Source organism: Mytilus edulis, chromosome 10 (assembly GCF_963676685.1).
Source record: "Mytilus edulis chromosome 10, xbMytEdul2.2, whole genome shotgun sequence".
Classification (NCBI taxonomy): Eukaryota; Metazoa; Mollusca; class Bivalvia; order Mytilida; family Mytilidae; genus Mytilus; species Mytilus edulis.
In genome coordinates, this window is record NC_092353.1 from 69,637,405 (window position 1) to 69,655,660 (window position 18,256).

The 18,256-nt window shown below is 34.5% G+C and overlaps 3 protein-coding genes across 5 annotated transcripts in view; all 3 read right to left on the bottom strand.

The window, feature by feature from the left end:
• Positions 1 to 1,522: 1,522 nt before the first annotated feature.
• Positions 1,523 to 8,468, bottom strand: LOC139491773 (uncharacterized). The gene is made up of 2 exons (XM_071279626.1): positions 8,332 to 8,468; positions 1,523 to 8,002 (listed from the first exon to the last, which is right to left on the bottom strand). Exon 2 carries the CDS (start codon positions 7,833 to 7,835, stop codon positions 4,200 to 4,202), a length of 3,636 nt encoding a protein of 1,211 aa, XP_071135727.1. The 5' UTR covers positions 7,836 to 8,002; positions 8,332 to 8,468; the 3' UTR covers positions 1,523 to 4,199.
• Positions 2,338 to 4,173, bottom strand: LOC139492941 (uncharacterized). Its single transcript, XM_071281088.1, has one exon. It carries the CDS (start codon positions 4,171 to 4,173, stop codon positions 2,338 to 2,340), a length of 1,836 nt encoding a protein of 611 aa, XP_071137189.1.
• A 3,722-nt stretch (positions 8,469 to 12,190) lies between the features above and the next one.
• The window catches only part of LOC139491774 (pyrokinin-1 receptor-like), a 67,932-nt gene continuing 61,866 nt past the window's right edge, over positions 12,191 to 18,256 (bottom strand). For all 3 annotated transcript variants that reach the window (XM_071279628.1, XM_071279627.1, XM_071279629.1), the window contains 3 exons: positions 17,522 to 18,061; positions 16,160 to 16,285; positions 12,191 to 12,891 (listed from right to left, as the gene is read on the bottom strand). In XM_071279628.1, coding sequence (XP_071135729.1) covers positions 12,305 to 12,891; positions 16,160 to 16,285; positions 17,522 to 18,061 — 1,253 coding nt within the window. In that variant the 3' untranslated portion in view covers positions 12,191 to 12,304. The remainder of the gene's footprint in view (positions 12,892 to 16,159; positions 16,286 to 17,521; positions 18,062 to 18,256) is intronic.

Below are 18,256 nucleotides of genomic sequence, written 5' to 3' on the forward strand. Positions count from 1 at the left end.
CATCAGATAGAGAGAGTGCCAAGCTCTCCGATATTTCAAATATTCAAATATATTTAAACAGGTCTATGAAGTATCTGTTAGATGACCTGTCATGGTTGCATGACACACTGTCTATCCAAGTATATCATCAACTTCTTTTAAAAAATGTGCACATTCTTCATCTGAGTCGATCAACTTGACAGAACCTACATAATGGATATATAAGTGTTGATTCAAATTAATCACATTCACATCTTCAGCATTTGATTTTGCCATTTGATTAGGGAATTTCCGTAGTACATTTTCCTCGGATTTCAGTATTTTTGTGATTTTACATTTTTGTAAACAGCAAGAAGATCGGGAAGACAAGATGTTCAGACAAGTTAAATGGTGGAAATGATCATTCGTCTAATATATATTGGATTTAATGCCCGTTGGCCGTACGGAAGAAGTTTTACGAGGAAGCTAAATCAAATGAATCGGGTAGAGAGAGTGCCAAGCTCTCCGAAAGTTTAAGTATTCAAACGGATTGAAACAGCTCTATGGGATTTCTTAAGATGACCTGTCACGGTTTCATGACACACTGTTCATCCATACATGTCCATTATCTAACACATTTCAGAAATTGCATCCTTCATCTAAGTTGATCGATTTTACAGAACCTACATAATGGATATATAATTGTCAATTCTAACGCATGAAATGTTTGTCACTGGACGTTTCACAAACAACAATCAATCTGTTGATCAATATTGTATATCTTGATTTGCTCTATGGCTTTTATGGATCATTATATATCTTCCAATTTTACAACCATTGTGATTTCATCAGTATATAATATAATGCGCAGTCGTTTTATCTCTGCATTGACTGAACCATTTATTTAATCATTCAGTTGTTATAAGTAACCACTATGATTAATTCAGTAATGTTGACACGAATTTCCTGTTATACCGTTAGGTAGCTAAACAGTTAGTTAACCAAAACACTCTATGTGGCAAGTACTAATCACTGAATTCATTTTGACGAATAATGTTTATTATTTGATATGATATACAGTTGTTACAGACATGTGTTGAGTGCGTGTGGTAAAAGCTACAATAGAAAAATGAAAACCTTATACTAGTTGATAAAAATTACAATTTAAAGAAAACACAGATAAAGGTGAATTTTGAAAACAAAACAATATATTTATATATCAAAAAGCTTTAAAAACGTAGACAAATAATCCTTTACATGGAAAATACCATAATATATAGTCTTGGCATAAAATATAATGTCTCTGACGGGTTGCCATACTTTAGAAAATTAACAAAATATGTATGTGATATGTCTTGTACAATTACTTCTTTTATATTAAATATATCTCAAAAATACATATGCATCTGTATAGAATAAACATCAAATATCAAAAATTAACTTACATATTGATCTGCCAGCATAGGATGACCAAGTTCTATGAAGATTTAAAACATTTGTCACCTTGTTGTGGTACACAACATCTATGAGTATACACAGGAAACAGGAAATAAACTCTTTAAAGTGAAAGTGAAAGTACTCTTTAAAATGAAACTACAGGTAATTATAAAAATAAATGTAAAGGTAAATTTACCTGGATTGAAAGTGAGAGTAGTACTTAAATTAAAGTATAAATGTAAACAATGACAATTAGGCAAAAAAATAATAAAGTTATCAACTTATAAAGGGAATGAAAACAGCACACTCCCCGTCTGATATGAAAAATATCACCATACTCATAGATCAAAACGTTCTCAATAACAAAAAATTACAATTGTTCAAAAAATTCTACATTACAGTCAAATACTTGTTTCAAACGTTCTAATAAAGTCTCAACTATGACACAGTAACACAACTTGGCTAATTGGTCGCACATACACACGATGTTGTTTGTCTCTTACAACCCTCAACTGAACTTTACGGACCAAATTGTCTCTACCGGGAAAAACACGTTCAACAAGACCTATTGGCCAGTTATTTCGATGGAGTTCATTGTCTTTAAGAAGTACTACATCACCTTCTTGAATGTTTTGTTTGATGTGTTGCCATTTGCGACGAGTTTGTAACGACTGCAAATATTCTTGTCGCCAACGTGTCCAAAATTTGTCAGCTAACACTTGAACAAATTTCCACTGATTTGTGTAAACATCACGTGTGTTCAAATGGCTGAAGTCCTCAATATTGTCACTCACTTTCTGTGTAGGCAAAGTACTTGGAGATAAGATAGATGGTGCGTTAGGATCGGATGAAATAGGCACTAACGGACGAGAGTTCATAATAGCTGTTGTTTCTGCCATGAAAGTACACAAGACTTCATGTGTGAGTCGTTGATGTCTAGCTTCAAACAATATTGAGTTCCCATGCACCGCCCATGTGGGATGAATACGGTGTATTGAATTTCCACACAGTTTTTTGTTCTTTCATGAAGGATTGAAACACTGAGTCCTCAACAAAAGAAGCTTCCATGCCAAGCTCTCGGGCTCCGCCAATAAAGTTGGTTCCTCTATCAGAAAAGAATTCTTTAACATATCCTCTGATTGATATGAAGGGGCGAAGTGAATTAATAAATGATGCGGTAGTCATCTCTTCAATTATTTCAATATGAACACCTCGACATGAAAAACAAACAAATAAGACAGCCCATCTTTTTGAATTTGCGCTTCCACCGCGAGTACGTCTTGTGACAATGTTCCAGGGTCCAAAACAATCAACGCCAACATATGTAAATGGTGGGCATGCTAAAAGTCTTTCTTCTGGAAGATCCGCCATTTTTTGAGTCGAAAAAGTACCTCTAAACCTTCGGCATAAAACGCAACTTGAAATAATTGAGTATATCAAACGCTTGAGACCGATAATCCAGTAACCAGCACTCCTGATTGCGCCTTCGGTTATATGGCGTCCCTGGTGACGGACTTGTTCGTGATAATGTAACACTAGTAATCTTGCAATATGGTGTTTACCAGGAATTAAAATAGGATTCTTTTCACCAAGTGTCAATGTAGAGCGATTCAATCTACCGCCTACTCGCAAAATACCATGTTCATCCAGTATTGGGTCAAGTTTTAAAATAGCACTATTTTTTGAAACATGCTGGTCAGTATTTAAAGAATCTATTTCGTGTTCAAAGAATTCCTTTTGTACTTGTCTAATAATCAATGTCTCGGTTCCCTTGATAAAATCTGGAGTGTCCTTTTCAACGCAAATATGCCAACCTTTGCAACGAGATGTTGTTGTAGTACCTAAAGTCTTAGCTATGTGTCTCAAGAGTGATAATGATCTGACGAGAGATCGCCAACTAGAAAACTTACTGTATCGTTGAGAGTCAATCTGTAGACTGTCGATTTGTGTTTTACGTGAAACAATTTCAGGGCGAATTTCCTTATCGCAATGTGGTGATAACAACGGAAAAGATACAATATCAAAAGGTTCCTTGTTTAATAACCATTTCGGTCCGTTAATCCAAGAACTAATAATTTGCATGTCTGGACAGCTAATAAATCTTGTCCCTAAGTCAGCTGGGTTTCTATCCGTTGATACATATGACCACTGTGAAGGTTCCGATACTGTATGAATCTTTTCTACACGATTACTGACATATGTGAAGAATCGACGGGTGGTATTACATATATATCCTAACACTACTCGACTGTCTGTGTAGTAATGACAAACACTCGGAGAAAGATTCATATGATGACATATCGCTTCTCCAACTTCCGTAGCCAACACGGCACCGCACAGTTCCAATCTAGGAATAGTATGACCTTTGATAGATGCAAGTTTCGACTTTCCAGTAAGAAAACCTATAAATGACGAACCAGTTTCATCGATTGCCTCCAGGTAAGCTACAGCAGAGATTGCTTGTTCTGAAGCATCAGAGAAAATGTGGATATCAACTTGGCGTGTCAAAGAAATAGATACCGGAACAATCATACGCGGTATTTCAAAACAACTAAAAGATTTCAAAGACTTCAACCAGTTTTTCCATTTTGTTTCATGATCAATCGACAGCGGATCATCCCAATCAGTTCCTGGTGGAACAACTTCTCGAAGTAGAATTTTTCCACTGATGACTAGCGGCGTAATAAAACCCAACGGATCAAACAAACTGTTAATAGTTGAAAGTATGCCTCTACGGGTGATTGGTTTTTCATCATCATTAACACGAAAGATAAACATGTCTGTCTGTAAATTCCATGACAAACCTAAACTATGCTGAACAGGCAAAGTATCTGAGCACAAATCCAAATCTTTAACTCTTTTCCTAAATCCTCTAAAGGAAAAGCTTTCATCACATCGATATCGTTTGAAATGATTTTGTGTAGTCGTATGTTCCCATTATCTTTGAGAGCTTTTTGTGTTCTTTGCATAAGGTCAATTGCATCATACTTGTCTGCAAAAGATATCAGACCATCATCTACATAAAAATCATTCGTAACAAAAGAACGCACATCATTTTCAGCTTCTGAAACAGCTTCACGTAAACCATATGTCGCTACAGCAGGTGAAGGGGTGTTGCCAAACACATGTACTTTCATGCGGTATTCAATCAACGGTTTTGTGATGTCATTGTTCTCATACCAAAAGAAACGCAAATAATCTCGATGATATTCATCAACATGAAATTGGTAAAACATTTGTTCAACGTCACCTGTTATTGCAATTCTATTCTTTCTAAAACGCATGAGCACTCCAACAAGGTTATTAGTCAGGTCCGGTCCGGACATTAGAATACTATTAAGAGATACTCCTTCATACAGTGCTGATGAGTCGAAAACTCCACGTATTTGATTTGGTTTTTTAGGGTGGTACACCCCAAAAAGAGGAAGATACCAGCATTCTCCTGGAATCTCGTCAGGTGCCACTTCAGCTGCACCACTACTAATCACTTTTGACATAAAGGTAACAAAATGTTCAAGCTTTTTAGAGTCCTTGCGCAAGCTTGAGTCTAAAATCTGAGCTCTTTTCCATGCTTGATAACGATTGTTAGGCATTTGTGGTTTCGGTTGTATAAATGGCAAAGGAGCTGACCAAAGACCATTCTCATCTTTACGAAAGTGACGTTGCATTAGTTCTAGAAACTGTCTGTCCTGAACCGAGGGACCTAATTTGTTGTCTGCCGGTGTACGAACAAAAATGTGATCTTGAACATCGTTAACCTTGATATTTAAATCACACAAAGGGAAAGTTGTGTGTCGTCCATCATTTAACACATGAGTTTTGCGAACGTTGATAACAGAAGGAGCATGAACTTTCCCAAGACATACCTCTCCAATTACAACCCATCCTAAAGGAAGTTTTTGTGCAAAAGGTTCACCTTTGCCACCAATAATTTGTTCCGTTACATGGTGCACTTCAGGTAAGTCGCGTCCTATCAAAAGTTCAACTTTACAACTTGGATTTAATGCAGGTAAGTATGGAGCAATACTATGTAGATGCGGGTGTGCATTAGCAACATCTGGAGTCGGTATTTCATGTAAATCACTAGGAATGGAGTCACATTCTATAACTTCTGGCATATCAAACGTTGATTGTCCATCAATAGAGCATATACGAATACCACTAGCATATCTGCCTACCATAGTAGAGCTACCAGAACATGACGACAATACAAACTGTTTTTGAGAACCATGGAGTCTAAGTCGATCGAAAAGATCCGGCGTCGCAAGACTATGATTACTCTGATCATCTATAATTGCGTAGACACGAACAGACTGTTCAGGAGAAGTTCCAGAGAAAACATCCACTAAAACTGTTTTCCCACACGAACGCCCGACACGCATATTTCCACACAATCTTGTACATATTGCTGATACTGTTTCTGTAGATAACTCCCCGCCATTGTCTTCATCAGTTTTTGGTGTACTGATTTTGTCGGTTGTGGGTGGACGATCTATGTGCATAGATGAAACATGGCGATTGTTTCCGCAAATTGAACATTTAACATTGACATTGCAGTTCCTTGATATATGGTCATTTGATTGACAACAACGGAAACATATTTTCTTTTCACGGAGAAAACGCTGACGATCCAGAAATGGTCGCTTTTGGAAACCGCGACACTCACTTAAAGTATGTCCAGCTTTATGTATCGGACAACGATTATTGCTATCATGTACACGAGTGTTACTCTGAGCTGAAACCTCAACTTTCCTAGTAAGAACTGGATTTGAAGAACGCTTTGTATTGCTAGAAGTGCTAGAATTTGAATAACTAAAAGCAGGATCATTGCGAATTTGACACATATCTCTGATGAAATTAATAAAGAAGGAAAATGGCGGATACGGCACTGAATGTTTTTTCTTGTAATTTGACGCTTGTGTTGTCCATTTCTCTTGCAGGGAATAAGAAAGCTTTGATACGATCGGAGAAACACCTGACGAAGAATTAAAGTAGCTTAACAGTGTTGAATACATCGGGTTCGCCATTGCGGACTCTATTTCACTAAGTATGTCAAGGAGATCGTAGAGTTTCGAACTGTTATTGTTTGTGATAATCGGAAAATAATTCAATTTTTTCTTCAAAGCATTTTCTACCATTTCCGGTCGACCATATCGTTCCTGTAATCGATCCCAAATGCGATTCAAACCTCTCGATGGATCGTGTGCATTTGAAGCCCTAAGACTCTTGGCAAATTTCGTGGACTCCGGACCTAACCATTTTATTAACAAATCCATTTCCTCGAATGGAGAAACACAGAGTTCACCAGTTATACTTTGAAAGGATGCTCGCCAGGAAGCAAAAGATTCGGGTGTGTCATCAAAGTTCATAAAACGTGTCAACAGAAAGTCTTTCCGTAGCATAAATTTTGTAACATCAGACATGACACTTACGTACGGATTATGTGGTGGTAAGTAAGACATAGGTTGAGGTTGTTGATAGTTGGTAGCATTTGATTGAAAATGTGATGGTTGACTAGATACTGCAGTATAAATCGGTTGACTTGGCACTGTAGCAGAAATCGGTTGACTTAACACTGTAGCGGAAATCGGTTGACTTGACACTGTAGCGGAAATCGGTTGACTTGACACTGTAGCGGAAATCGGTTGACTTAACATTGTAGCCGAAATCGGTTGCATCATGGATAATAATTCAGATGATACAGGAGGAAGATTATTGTATTGAGGAGCAAACGGAGCCGTCACTGAAATATATGGCTGATTATCAGAAAAGCCAACACCATTTGTCCATTGATTTGCACTATAACTTGGTAATGTGTCTACGTACTTGCTAACCTTGTCATGTTTGTCCTCTAACACCATCGGCAATTCTTGATCTTGATCTTCCAAAATTCTGGCCTCTACCTCTGCTGCTTCAACTATTCCTTCTTGTTTTACAACGCTCATACTTGCTTCTATATCTGCTTTTTGTTTTAACAGTTCACTTTCTCTTTTAACATATTCTAAACGAACCTTTTCTGCCTCTGCTTTTGCTCTTTTGTGACTCGCTGTTGACCCAACTGTTGATCCACTCACTTCGGATAATTCTTCAACTAATTCAAGTTTCTTTTTCTTAATATCGTTACTAATTCTTCTGACGACGCTAATAGAACTATTAAAAAATTCGTTGTGATCGTGCAACACTTTTCTGGATTCTTCCGTATTTGTCCTTTGTAAATATTGTTTATACTCTTCTGAACGACGACAAAATTCTTTGAAATTTGTATTAACATTTTTCTCTAAATTTCTATAATCCTTTAACATCTGACAGGATGGCAGAGTAACAAATAAATCCTCTAACATAGACCATACATTGTCAACTTTGTCCTTTAGTTTTTCACTTTGTTCGTCAAACATTGCTTTGCCTTTTACTGTAAATTTCCTTACTCGGCTATCTGACATCTGAACCTCAATATCTTTTACTATACCGTTAGGTAGCTAAACAGTTAGTTAACCAAAAAACTCTATGTGGCAAGTACTAATCACTGAATTCATTTTGACGAATAATGTTTATTATTTGATATGATATACAGTTGTTACAGACATGTGTTGAGTGCGTGTGGTAAAAGCTACAATAGAAAAATGAAAACCTTATACTAGTTGATAAAAATTACAATTTAAAGAAAACACAGATAAAGGTGAATTTTGAAAACAAAACAATGTATTTATATATCAAAAAGCTTTAAAAACGTAGACAAATAATCCTTTACATGGAAAATACCATAATATATAGTCTTGGAATAAAATATAATGTCTCTGACGGGTTGCCATACTTTAGAAAATTAACAAAATATGTATGTGATATGTCTTGTACAATTACTTCTTTTATATTAAATATATCTCAAAAATACATATGCATCTGTATAGAATAAACATCAAATATCAAAAATTAACTTACATATTGATCTGCCAGCATAGGATGACCAAGTTCTATGAAGATTTAAAACATTTGTCACCTTGTTGTGGTACACAACATCTATGAGTATACACAGGAAACAGGAAATAAACTCTTTAAAGTGAAAGTGAAAGTACTCTTTAAAATTATAAAAATAAATGTAAAGGTAAATTTACCTGGATTGAAAGTGAGAGTAGTACTTAAATTAAAGTATAAATGTAAACAATGACAATTAGGCAAAAAAATAATAAAGTTATCAACTTATAAAGGGAATGAAAACAGCACACCTGTGGTTAACAACTTTTTTAGACTTGTCTCTATTGTGCCTATAATTGTAAAGCCATAAATACTGATCAGAATTAAATGCAAAAAAAAAAAAAAAACAGAACTATGTTTATTCACTGCAAGCTGAATATAGGCTACCCTATTCCACAATGATAATGTCCGAAAAATTGAAAAATTTCATTTGAAAGTGATATGTTCGAAATTCTAAGGATTTTCTCACCCAGGAATATGTTATCATATATATGATTAGTTGTAACTATGTATTTAGTTTCCTTAATGCACTTCACCTTCGTACTTTGGAGGGGGTATATTTTTTCATTTGAGGTTTACTGATGAGTCTTTTATATCAGGAATACTACAGTTCTTGTCCATTCGTTTTTTATGCGTTTTGTTATTTGATTTTGCCATGTGATTATGGACTTTCCGAATTGATTTTCCTCTAAGTTCAGTATTTTTGTGATTTTACTTTTTATGGACGAAACGCACGTTTGGCGTACGTAGTTATATGAATAGAAACAAAATGTACTCGATATATCAGGAATCTATCTAAATTACTTCATGCATGGCGCTCAAGCAAGAAACAAAATCTAAAAAGAAAAGTACATGTATCCTCACATATTCTGCCATTTTCGCCTCCTACCCATTAACAATTACAAATTGGATTTCATTAAAAAATCTAATGTATTGTGGATTTTGATACTTCCAAAAGCGTAGAGTGAATGACAACGTCCAAGAATATGGAAATTCAACCGGGTAATACCGTTTGTGGTGCTATTTTCATTTTGAGGTACACATCATGGATTATCAACTGTCCTTTAGATTCGGAAACGGCTAGTTGTAACTAGCCAGCCGTGACTAGCCAAGTAAAGCAAACAAAGACAAGAAAACTAGATTAAAGTAAAATCACCTGTGGGATACTAAATTATAAACATATCTGTTGAAGTACAATTGGGTCAACGAGAAACGCAATGATCAACAATTCAACAATTTGTCGTGACTGCACATATTAGAATATGACTGTAATGCCGCCCATGCATTATTATAAGATTTGATAAGAGTCGTATTGTCAATGTTTCAGTGTTGGAATGTGTTTTCGTCTTCTGTTGTTTATATGGTCATATTATCACACATCTTAGACAAACATAAATCGGTAATGTATTTTGAATGGCAGGAGGGACGATACTGATGCGTTTTATTACAAGACATGTTAATCATGCATCTTGATGTATATGAAATTGCTGTGATTAAAGTCCATATCAAATCACTTCCGCCAGCTAAATGTATATGCATGCTTCCGTTTTTCATGCTTCATATGTAATGTTACGTGAAGATCTGATAAGTGAAGTCTTTTCGAACTGTATATATGGTTTTTAAAGTTTGCTTTAATGTTGTACTGTTGATGTTTTAGAGGACGTTTTGGGCGCTCACAAGCATCTGATGCAGCTTTATTTTTATTGAGCCAGCTCAAAATTTAGGTAACAGTACAAATTTACCTATGTTCCAATCTCAAAAACCGATGAAGTATATACAGTTCAAGCAGCCTGCAATTCAATGGTTGTCGTTGGTTGTTGTCTACCTTATCCGTCAATTTTCAGTTTAGATACGGCCATTGGTTTTCTTTTTTTAAAAGTTAACTGTATGGCTTTTGCTAACTGTGAACAGTGTCCTATTGTTGTTTTAATCTTGTTTATACTGCAATCAGCTATTTTACTATACAGATAAAGCTATATACTTATAAACGTTAGCTTTATACGTCAATGACCTCAACTAACCTATAAGCCCCGCCTCCGAACCGGAATTACTGTATTTCATCAACAACGTCACGTCACAACCATGACAACGTGTAGTAACAATGGTCAAACTTTTTTATATATTTAAACTTGTTATATCTTCAAATTGTTAATTTATATACCATGTGTATCAAATATTATTAATTAAGTTTATTTTCCTTTTCTTATTTCTTAAAATTTCAATGTCTATCCGCCTGGATTACGCGCATAGGGAAATACCCCAAAATGGTACCCCCAAGAGGGAAATTTCGAAACACTTTTTTTAACAATATTTGTTACATATTTTTCATTTTTTTCATTTTTTTTTTATCGATTTCAGTATAAAAACAATATACGTATAGTGTCTTGAAATATGACATTTATTTGTATTCGGCACGAAACGGGAAAAAACCTCGCATTTTCCCCGTTTCTAAGCCGCATACAAATAAATGTCATATTTCAAGACACTATACGTATATTATCTAATTATTTGGTTATTTAAGGAATGACTGTAATATTTTTTCTGTCTATGAAGAAATAACATTAAAAATTTGGTGCACACTGAATAACGCGCGTAGCGGGTTATTTAACAGTGTGCACCACATTTTTTATGTTATTTCGCATAGACAGAAAAAATATTACAGTCATTTTTTATAATTTAATGCTAAATTCCATTTTAAACCGTAGAAAACCACGAAAAAACGTTGATGACGTCACGGTCACATGACTAAATTATGTCTATGGGCTTATAACAAAATAACGTCAGCCAATCAGAAGACGCGTTACATCCAAAATTAAATTATTTGTCGATAGTTGTCTCATAAGCAATTATTCCACAATCTTTTACTACGAAACTGGAAATCAAACTTTGCTTTGTTACTGTCATCGGGTCGGCGACACCAGTCTTCAAATTTTCGCTTTCATTAAATATTACTATTTTATAGTGACAACGCTACCGTTTTATATTCTCTTTCAAAAAAAATTTCGAATGACTTTTTCCGTTCAGTTTTATTATATGATTCAAATTAGATTTCTGTCTTAATAAAAGGTTAATTTATGAAAATGTATGATTGAATATTACAGTGGATAGAGCAAACAAAATTAGATAGCACCTTTTAAACCAAATAAAATGTTGTTGGAATGGTCTTTCAACGTTCACAACGTGTGTCATTTGCCCTACACGAGGCATCGAATGTATAATCATTGGTGTTTAGACCGTTTTTATGATTAAGGCCGTTAGTTTTTTTCTTAATCTAATTAGGCCGTTATTTTTTTCTTAATTGAATTATTTCATATTTTTCATGTTTGAGGCTTTTTTGGCTGACTATAAGGTTTGTGTTTTTTTCTCATTGCTGAAGACCGTGCGTTGTCTATAATTGTTTCCGTCCACTTCTTCTGAATATTAGTGGATACTTGACATATTGTCAATAATATACCATCTCCTTTTTTTTATTTTAAATGTCATACAGGTGAAATTGTTTTTGTTATAATTATAAAGTCATACTCCGTAAAAGAGGGACGAAAGATACAAAACGGACAGTCAAACTCATAAATCTAAAACAAACTGACAACGCCATGGCTAAAAATGAAAAAGACAAACAAACAACAGCACACACGACACAACATAGAAAACTAAAGAATAAACAACACGAACCCCACCAAAAAAACTAGGGGTGATCTCAGGTGCTCCGGAAGGGTAAGCAGATCCTGCTCCACATGTGGAACCCGTCGTGTTGCTAATGTGATAACAAATCCGGTAAATAGTCTAATTCGGTAGGTAATTGACCATAACACATTCAATTGTGACATTTTACTGTAAAAATAAGATATTTATTTCACAAGATAACATTATAGACATACAATATAGCCATTTTTTTTATATATCACATATTATTGATTTTTAAAGTTTGAGCATTGCTTCCTCAAAAACAATTACTGTTCAATCTGATGTCGTCTGCTACCACAGCAATCGAGTTAAATGTCGTCAGCGGATTTTTATTCACGTTACTTAATTTTCTTAGTTTATCTATATCCTGACAAGAAGCGTTATTATTTTGCTTACAGAACATTTGACCTTCAATGCTTGGGCGCGTCTTATTACTTGAACAACTTTTATGACGACATAAATAATGTAGGCGTCCATCCGAGTGCGCATGCGAACCACTGTCGGAAGATGATCCGGATCCGTTCGATATTTTCAGCAATGAATCTCTTGTTGACACATTATTATTTGGAAGAAGTCGCTGTTGTGATGAAGTGCAATTCTTTGGACCGTACACTGTGTTCATCCTAACTGGTTTCTGTGGAAACATATATCGCATCCCGCTAGGTGTCGTAGTTCCGGGATCATTTTTACTTCTGAATATTGCTTTTAATTTATAAAAAGTTGGAAACTTATCAAGGTCTATACAACATCTACAAAACGTTCTTTTAAAGGCATATCTGAACTTTCTTGATAACAGATTATACAGAATAGGATTGACTGTGGAGCTGACGAAATACAGTACACCTGAAAAATGAAAAAAAAAAATTACATAATGAAAAGTGGCTGAAACATTGTCTTTTGTTGAAAACCACATGTTTATAACAACCCGGATAAAGAATAAAAGGGAGGCAATGGTTAGGTACAATGATAACTGCCTCCCATTGTATGCATTAGATAAAGAAAACTTATGATATCAAAACTTGCCTTAATGAAACATACACTTTTAGCATTGTAAGCATTAAACATAAGATCCAATATTAGCTTTATACGTAGAATTGCCTATACCAAGTCAGGAATACGAGAGTTGTTATCCCTTCGTTTGATGTGTTTGAGCTTTTGATTTTGCCATTTGATTAGGGACTTGCCGTTTTGAATTTTCCTCGGATTTTTTTAGTGATTTTATGTCTTGTTTTGTGTAAAGACGATCAACGATTACAAAATTACAAACTATAAGTCAAGGTCATATTCTGATTGTTAATTTAAAGAAGAAGAGCACGCAAAGAAGCACTGTCTGTAATACTAGGATAATTGACAGACAAACAAATCATTTTACGATGCAATCTTCGAGTAATTTGTAAGGGGAAGAGTAACAAGCATGCGATCTCTGCTTTCTAATTCGTCTTCTGAAACTAAAGCTTAGAAGACGCAATTTACAAATTATATCCGGTACTCACGAGTGTAAAAGTTTAATTTTCTGCATGCTATATACGCCTTATCAACATAACGTTAAAGTCCATAAACTGACCTCGACATGTCTTTTGATTTGCTGCTTTATTTTCACGACATACATGTATTTAAGAGGCGTATTGCATTTCCGCTAATTTTCAAAAGTTCCAATACTACGTTTCCGCAAATTTAAAGTATACGTTTCCAGAAATTATATTTTTACTTTTCCGGAAACTTACCTGGTAGTTAGATGATGCTGTCGGAATCGATATATGCTTATGTTTCACCTTAGTGAGAGTTGATGATGTCGGAATCGATATATGTTTATGTTTCACCAACTTGAAATGTCTATGATCGTCTATGTAATAAAAATAACTGATGTTTGTATAGATGGCACAGTTAATTATTCGATACATGGGTGTAAAAAGGTAACTTCATTCCTTTTGTGTTTGCGTTACTTCCACTTTTTATCAAAATGTGGGATCTGCTTATTGATGTGTGCACAACCCGAAAACTAAATCTCAAGCCTGAAGTAGATCATATAGACTTTCAATATGCGATGCATACTGCTGTTACAAAACGTTCATGCTACTACAATCAACGATTGTTGCAGGTTTCATTTAGGACAAAGTTCAAGATACTCTTTAATTATTTTCTCGAAAAAGTAATAATTTTTTTTTCCAGAATCGTAACTACATTGTATTTTCGCGGAAAAGTAAGGTATAATTTTATTTCCGGAAACGTAGACGTTTGTTTTGCGGAAACGTCATCTTTTTTTCCCGGAAAAATATGCCAATTTGAGGAAACGTAAAACGCCGTATTTAAGGTAAACACATGTCACACCTAGTTAAGGTTAAAACGACTTTTTATGTAAAATCTGTGAGTCCGCAGTTTACTGATTAGTTTAGAAACCAATAATCTTGAGAGCAAATGTATTTGATGCTTATCATTCATAACCTGTTACAATGGATTCTAAACATGCGCATATTGAATTATCCTATTGAAATTGACACAGTGTGTTAAATTACTTAGGTAACGAAAGTATAATTTTATGCGGTTGCGGTAACAAGTTCAATTGAAGTGTAAATCGAAGAAAAAATTTCTAGCGAGCCAATCACAAATAAATATTTGTATTTATGGAATAACCGTTTCACAAATGATATCGGATATGTTCTTTACATCATAACTACAATCCTCTTCCCCTTCATGAATGTGACCTACCGAATTAGACTATTTACCGGATTTGTTATCACATAAGCAACACGACGGGTGCCACATGTGGAGCAGGATCTGCTTACCCTTCCGGAGCACCTGAGATCACCCCTAGTTTTTTGGTGGAGTTCGTGTTGTTTATTCTTTAGTTTTCTATGTTGTGTCGTGTGTGCTGTTGTTTGTTTGTCTTTTTTAGCCATGTCGTTGTCAGTTTGTTTTAGATTTATGAGTTTGACTGTCCCTTTGGTATCTTTCGTCCCTCTTTTGTAGAAGAGTAATTCACAGAATTTTAAAATATTTTGTTTTGTTGTCCCTGCATTTATTTCTGTACGGATTCATTGCTTTAAATGGAGTTAAAATGTCTGTTTGTCAAACATGCATGAATTGTCGCACTGACTTTTTCTTACCTTTACTAAAGTTTTGTTTACGGTTTTTTTTATTTTTTATTTTTGTTCACCATTAGAGATGGATGTGCTGTGCATCTTCAAAATATTACATTTGGTTAAAAATACAAATTGATTACACGTTACGATACTGTTGTCCTGTCATTAATTATGGCATATGTTGGTATTGATATTAATTCCCTCATAGGGACTTTGCATCGGAAATAAACACATTTATTCTAAAACCAGTTGTTGGCATGATACCAGTTAATGTGTTCTTCTCGTATATTTCATGATAGTAGGATTCTAAAACACAAACGGGAAGGATTGTGCTTGATTTTTATATGATGAAGACATAATATACTGTTTCAATCAGTTTAAATTAGGTCTGGAGCTGGCATGTCAGTAACTGCTAGTTGCCTTAGTTATTTTATGTATCATTGTCATTTTGTTAAGTTTCTTTTGTTACTTATTCTGACATCGAACTCAGACTTCTTTTAAACTGAATTTTACTGTGCTTTTATTGTGTATTTGTTTATTCTACCGTTGGATAGAGGTAATGGGGAGGGTTGAGATGGAAGAAAAAAAAACATGTTTAATATTGCCGCATTTTTTGCGCCTGAGTCTTGTATGTTATTTTCTAATTTTAGTTCATTTATGATATGGAGTTTAGTATGAAGTTCATTTTCACTGAACTACATGTAGTACACATTTTTATTTAGAGGTCAACTGATGCCCATCTCCAATACGGGATTTTCTCGCTGCATCGAGGACTCATTAGTGGCTTTCGGCTGGTATCTGGTCTTTATTCGGGTTGTGTTCTCTTTGATATATCCCTAATTTCTATTCTTAATTTTAACGTAAGGTGGTATCCAACCGGCACAAGTATTAAATATGTTATTCGGTCATTACAGGTGTTTTTGGATTATAACGGTGTTATTCGGTCATTCGAGTTTGGCTGCTTTTTACGAAGTGATCTCCCTGTAGTGTTAGGTACATCCTTAAAAGAATATCTTACAAATATAACTTACCTGATATATAGAATAGATGGCTATGGAGCTCCATAGTTTCAGGAGTCCAATTTTTTGTATACAACGTCATTAAACGTTGTGCATGGAAAGGCGCCCAACACAGGAAAAACGCCACTACAACTGCAACTATGTTAAAGAAAACAATATATATATATAAAATCAAAAGAAAAATAAAGAATTGTTTATTTATATAAATTCCATGTTTCTATACATGTATTTAATTATTCATTTTTCTCTACAAGTAAATTCATATATCTGGGAAACAGTTTGCCCTAGTATTATTGCAAACAGAATATCAGTGCGCAATTTTGTGAATAACATCTGGAAATCCCATTCGTTGTTTAGTGACAATATTGTATCAGTTTAATATATTTTTCAATGAATAAAACCATCTACAAATGGCTTGTTTATTGTGTTCTATTGATCAAACAGTATTGTCCTAATGGCTTTATTATTTATAGGCTTTATATATAAAACGTCTTTGCAAGCTTCAGTGGTTGGTGTTAACTTTTCGTTAATCGGAATGGCACTGCATCATTTCCGAGTAAAATCATCATAACAAACAATAATTATTTGCTGAACAATTGATTTCATTTCATTTTACTTCCTCGTGCTATGTCAACTGAAAGGACTGAAATCTTAACAATAAGTTCTCCTAAGTATCTACAATTCACTGGATACCAATTTATTGATATCTCACTTTCTTATATAGTTATGTGTTTTCCCTGTAATCAGCAAGCTATTGTTCAAAGAACGGGTAATAATTGTTTGCTTTATTGGAATAGTAAACAATGGGTTTTTATTAACTTTATAAGTCTTATGGATTTCCTCGCGGTTCATTTTTAGGCCGTGTAAATTTCGTTTAGATAAAATTCAACGTTAAGAATTTAAACGTAAATGTCACACAAAATCAAACAATGGGCATATATTGTTGGTAAATGTCAAATGTAGTTGTTCTCGCAATGACTTGTGTAAATTACAATGGTGTTTGTGCGTTTTTCTCAATTAATTGTACATATATAACCGCATGACATATGATTTGTTTTCTACGATTGTGACATCACTGGATAAGACTCGTCATCCGGTTTGTACTTTACAAGAGCAACATGACGTGTGCCACATGCAGAACAGGATAATGGGAATACCCTTCCGAAACATCTGAGGTCACCCCCGGTTTTTGTGGGATTCATGTTTCTCAGTCTTTAGTTTCTGTGGCTGAATTCTCTTTTCACGGCTTTTTTTGCCATAGCAGTGTTCATTTATGAGTTTTGAATTACTTCTATGTATATCTATATCTTCTTTTAATTCATTAATCGTTCTGTTTTATTAAAAATATGTGAGTTTATTTTTAAAATTACATACCAAGCATTTTTAAAACTGCCTTCCGTGCACGTGTTGTCGTGTTCTTTGCACTAGAAGTAAGAATCCCATTGGATGAACCTATTTCAGTATTTCTAAGTCTTATACCAATCAAAATGTACATAACAGTAATCACAGTCATTGGTAAAAAGAAAAAAGCAAATGTAGAGACTTGAAACATTATTATCATTCGTTCATGCCATTTTATAGGAATATTGCACACGAGTGTATCTTCCAATGGTAAAGATGTTCGTGGATCGTTTAAATAGTAAAACGTTCTTGTGTGGATCGGATATGGTAAGGCAACTATTCCGGATATAATCCAGATCACAACTATACATTTTATTGCTCGGGACTGTCTTGATACTCTTTGTCCTACTATTGGATGACAGATAGCAATGTACCTCTCTATCGTAAAACCTGTAATTGTCAACACAGATGCGTAAGAAGTGGATTCCAAAAGAAAAGCTTTAAAGATACAGAAAGGCTCTCCAAATCTCCATGGATACGATTCCCAAATATTGTAAACTTCGGGCGGCAATGCTGAAAAAAGAAAGATTGTTTTAAAATGTGACAATCTTGAACAAACAAAGATCATAAAAATAATTTGTAGACTAGAATCTCTATAAAACAAACGAGTAAAGCCGAATATAATTTTTTTTCTTTTGGTTTGTCGCTATGACTATTGTTGTTTTTCTTTCTTTCTGGCAAATAAAAGAAAATAGCTGTGATCCTTAA

Bases quoted from the DNA above. Each gene is read 5' to 3' on its own strand.
- LOC139492941 (XM_071281088.1), bottom strand. From the start codon at position 4,173: ATGTTTATCTTTCGTGTTAATGATGATGAAAAACCAATCACCCGTAGA.
- LOC139491773 (XM_071279626.1), bottom strand. From the start codon at position 7,835: ATGTCAGATAGCCGAGTAAGGAAATTTACAGTAAAAGGCAAAGCAATG.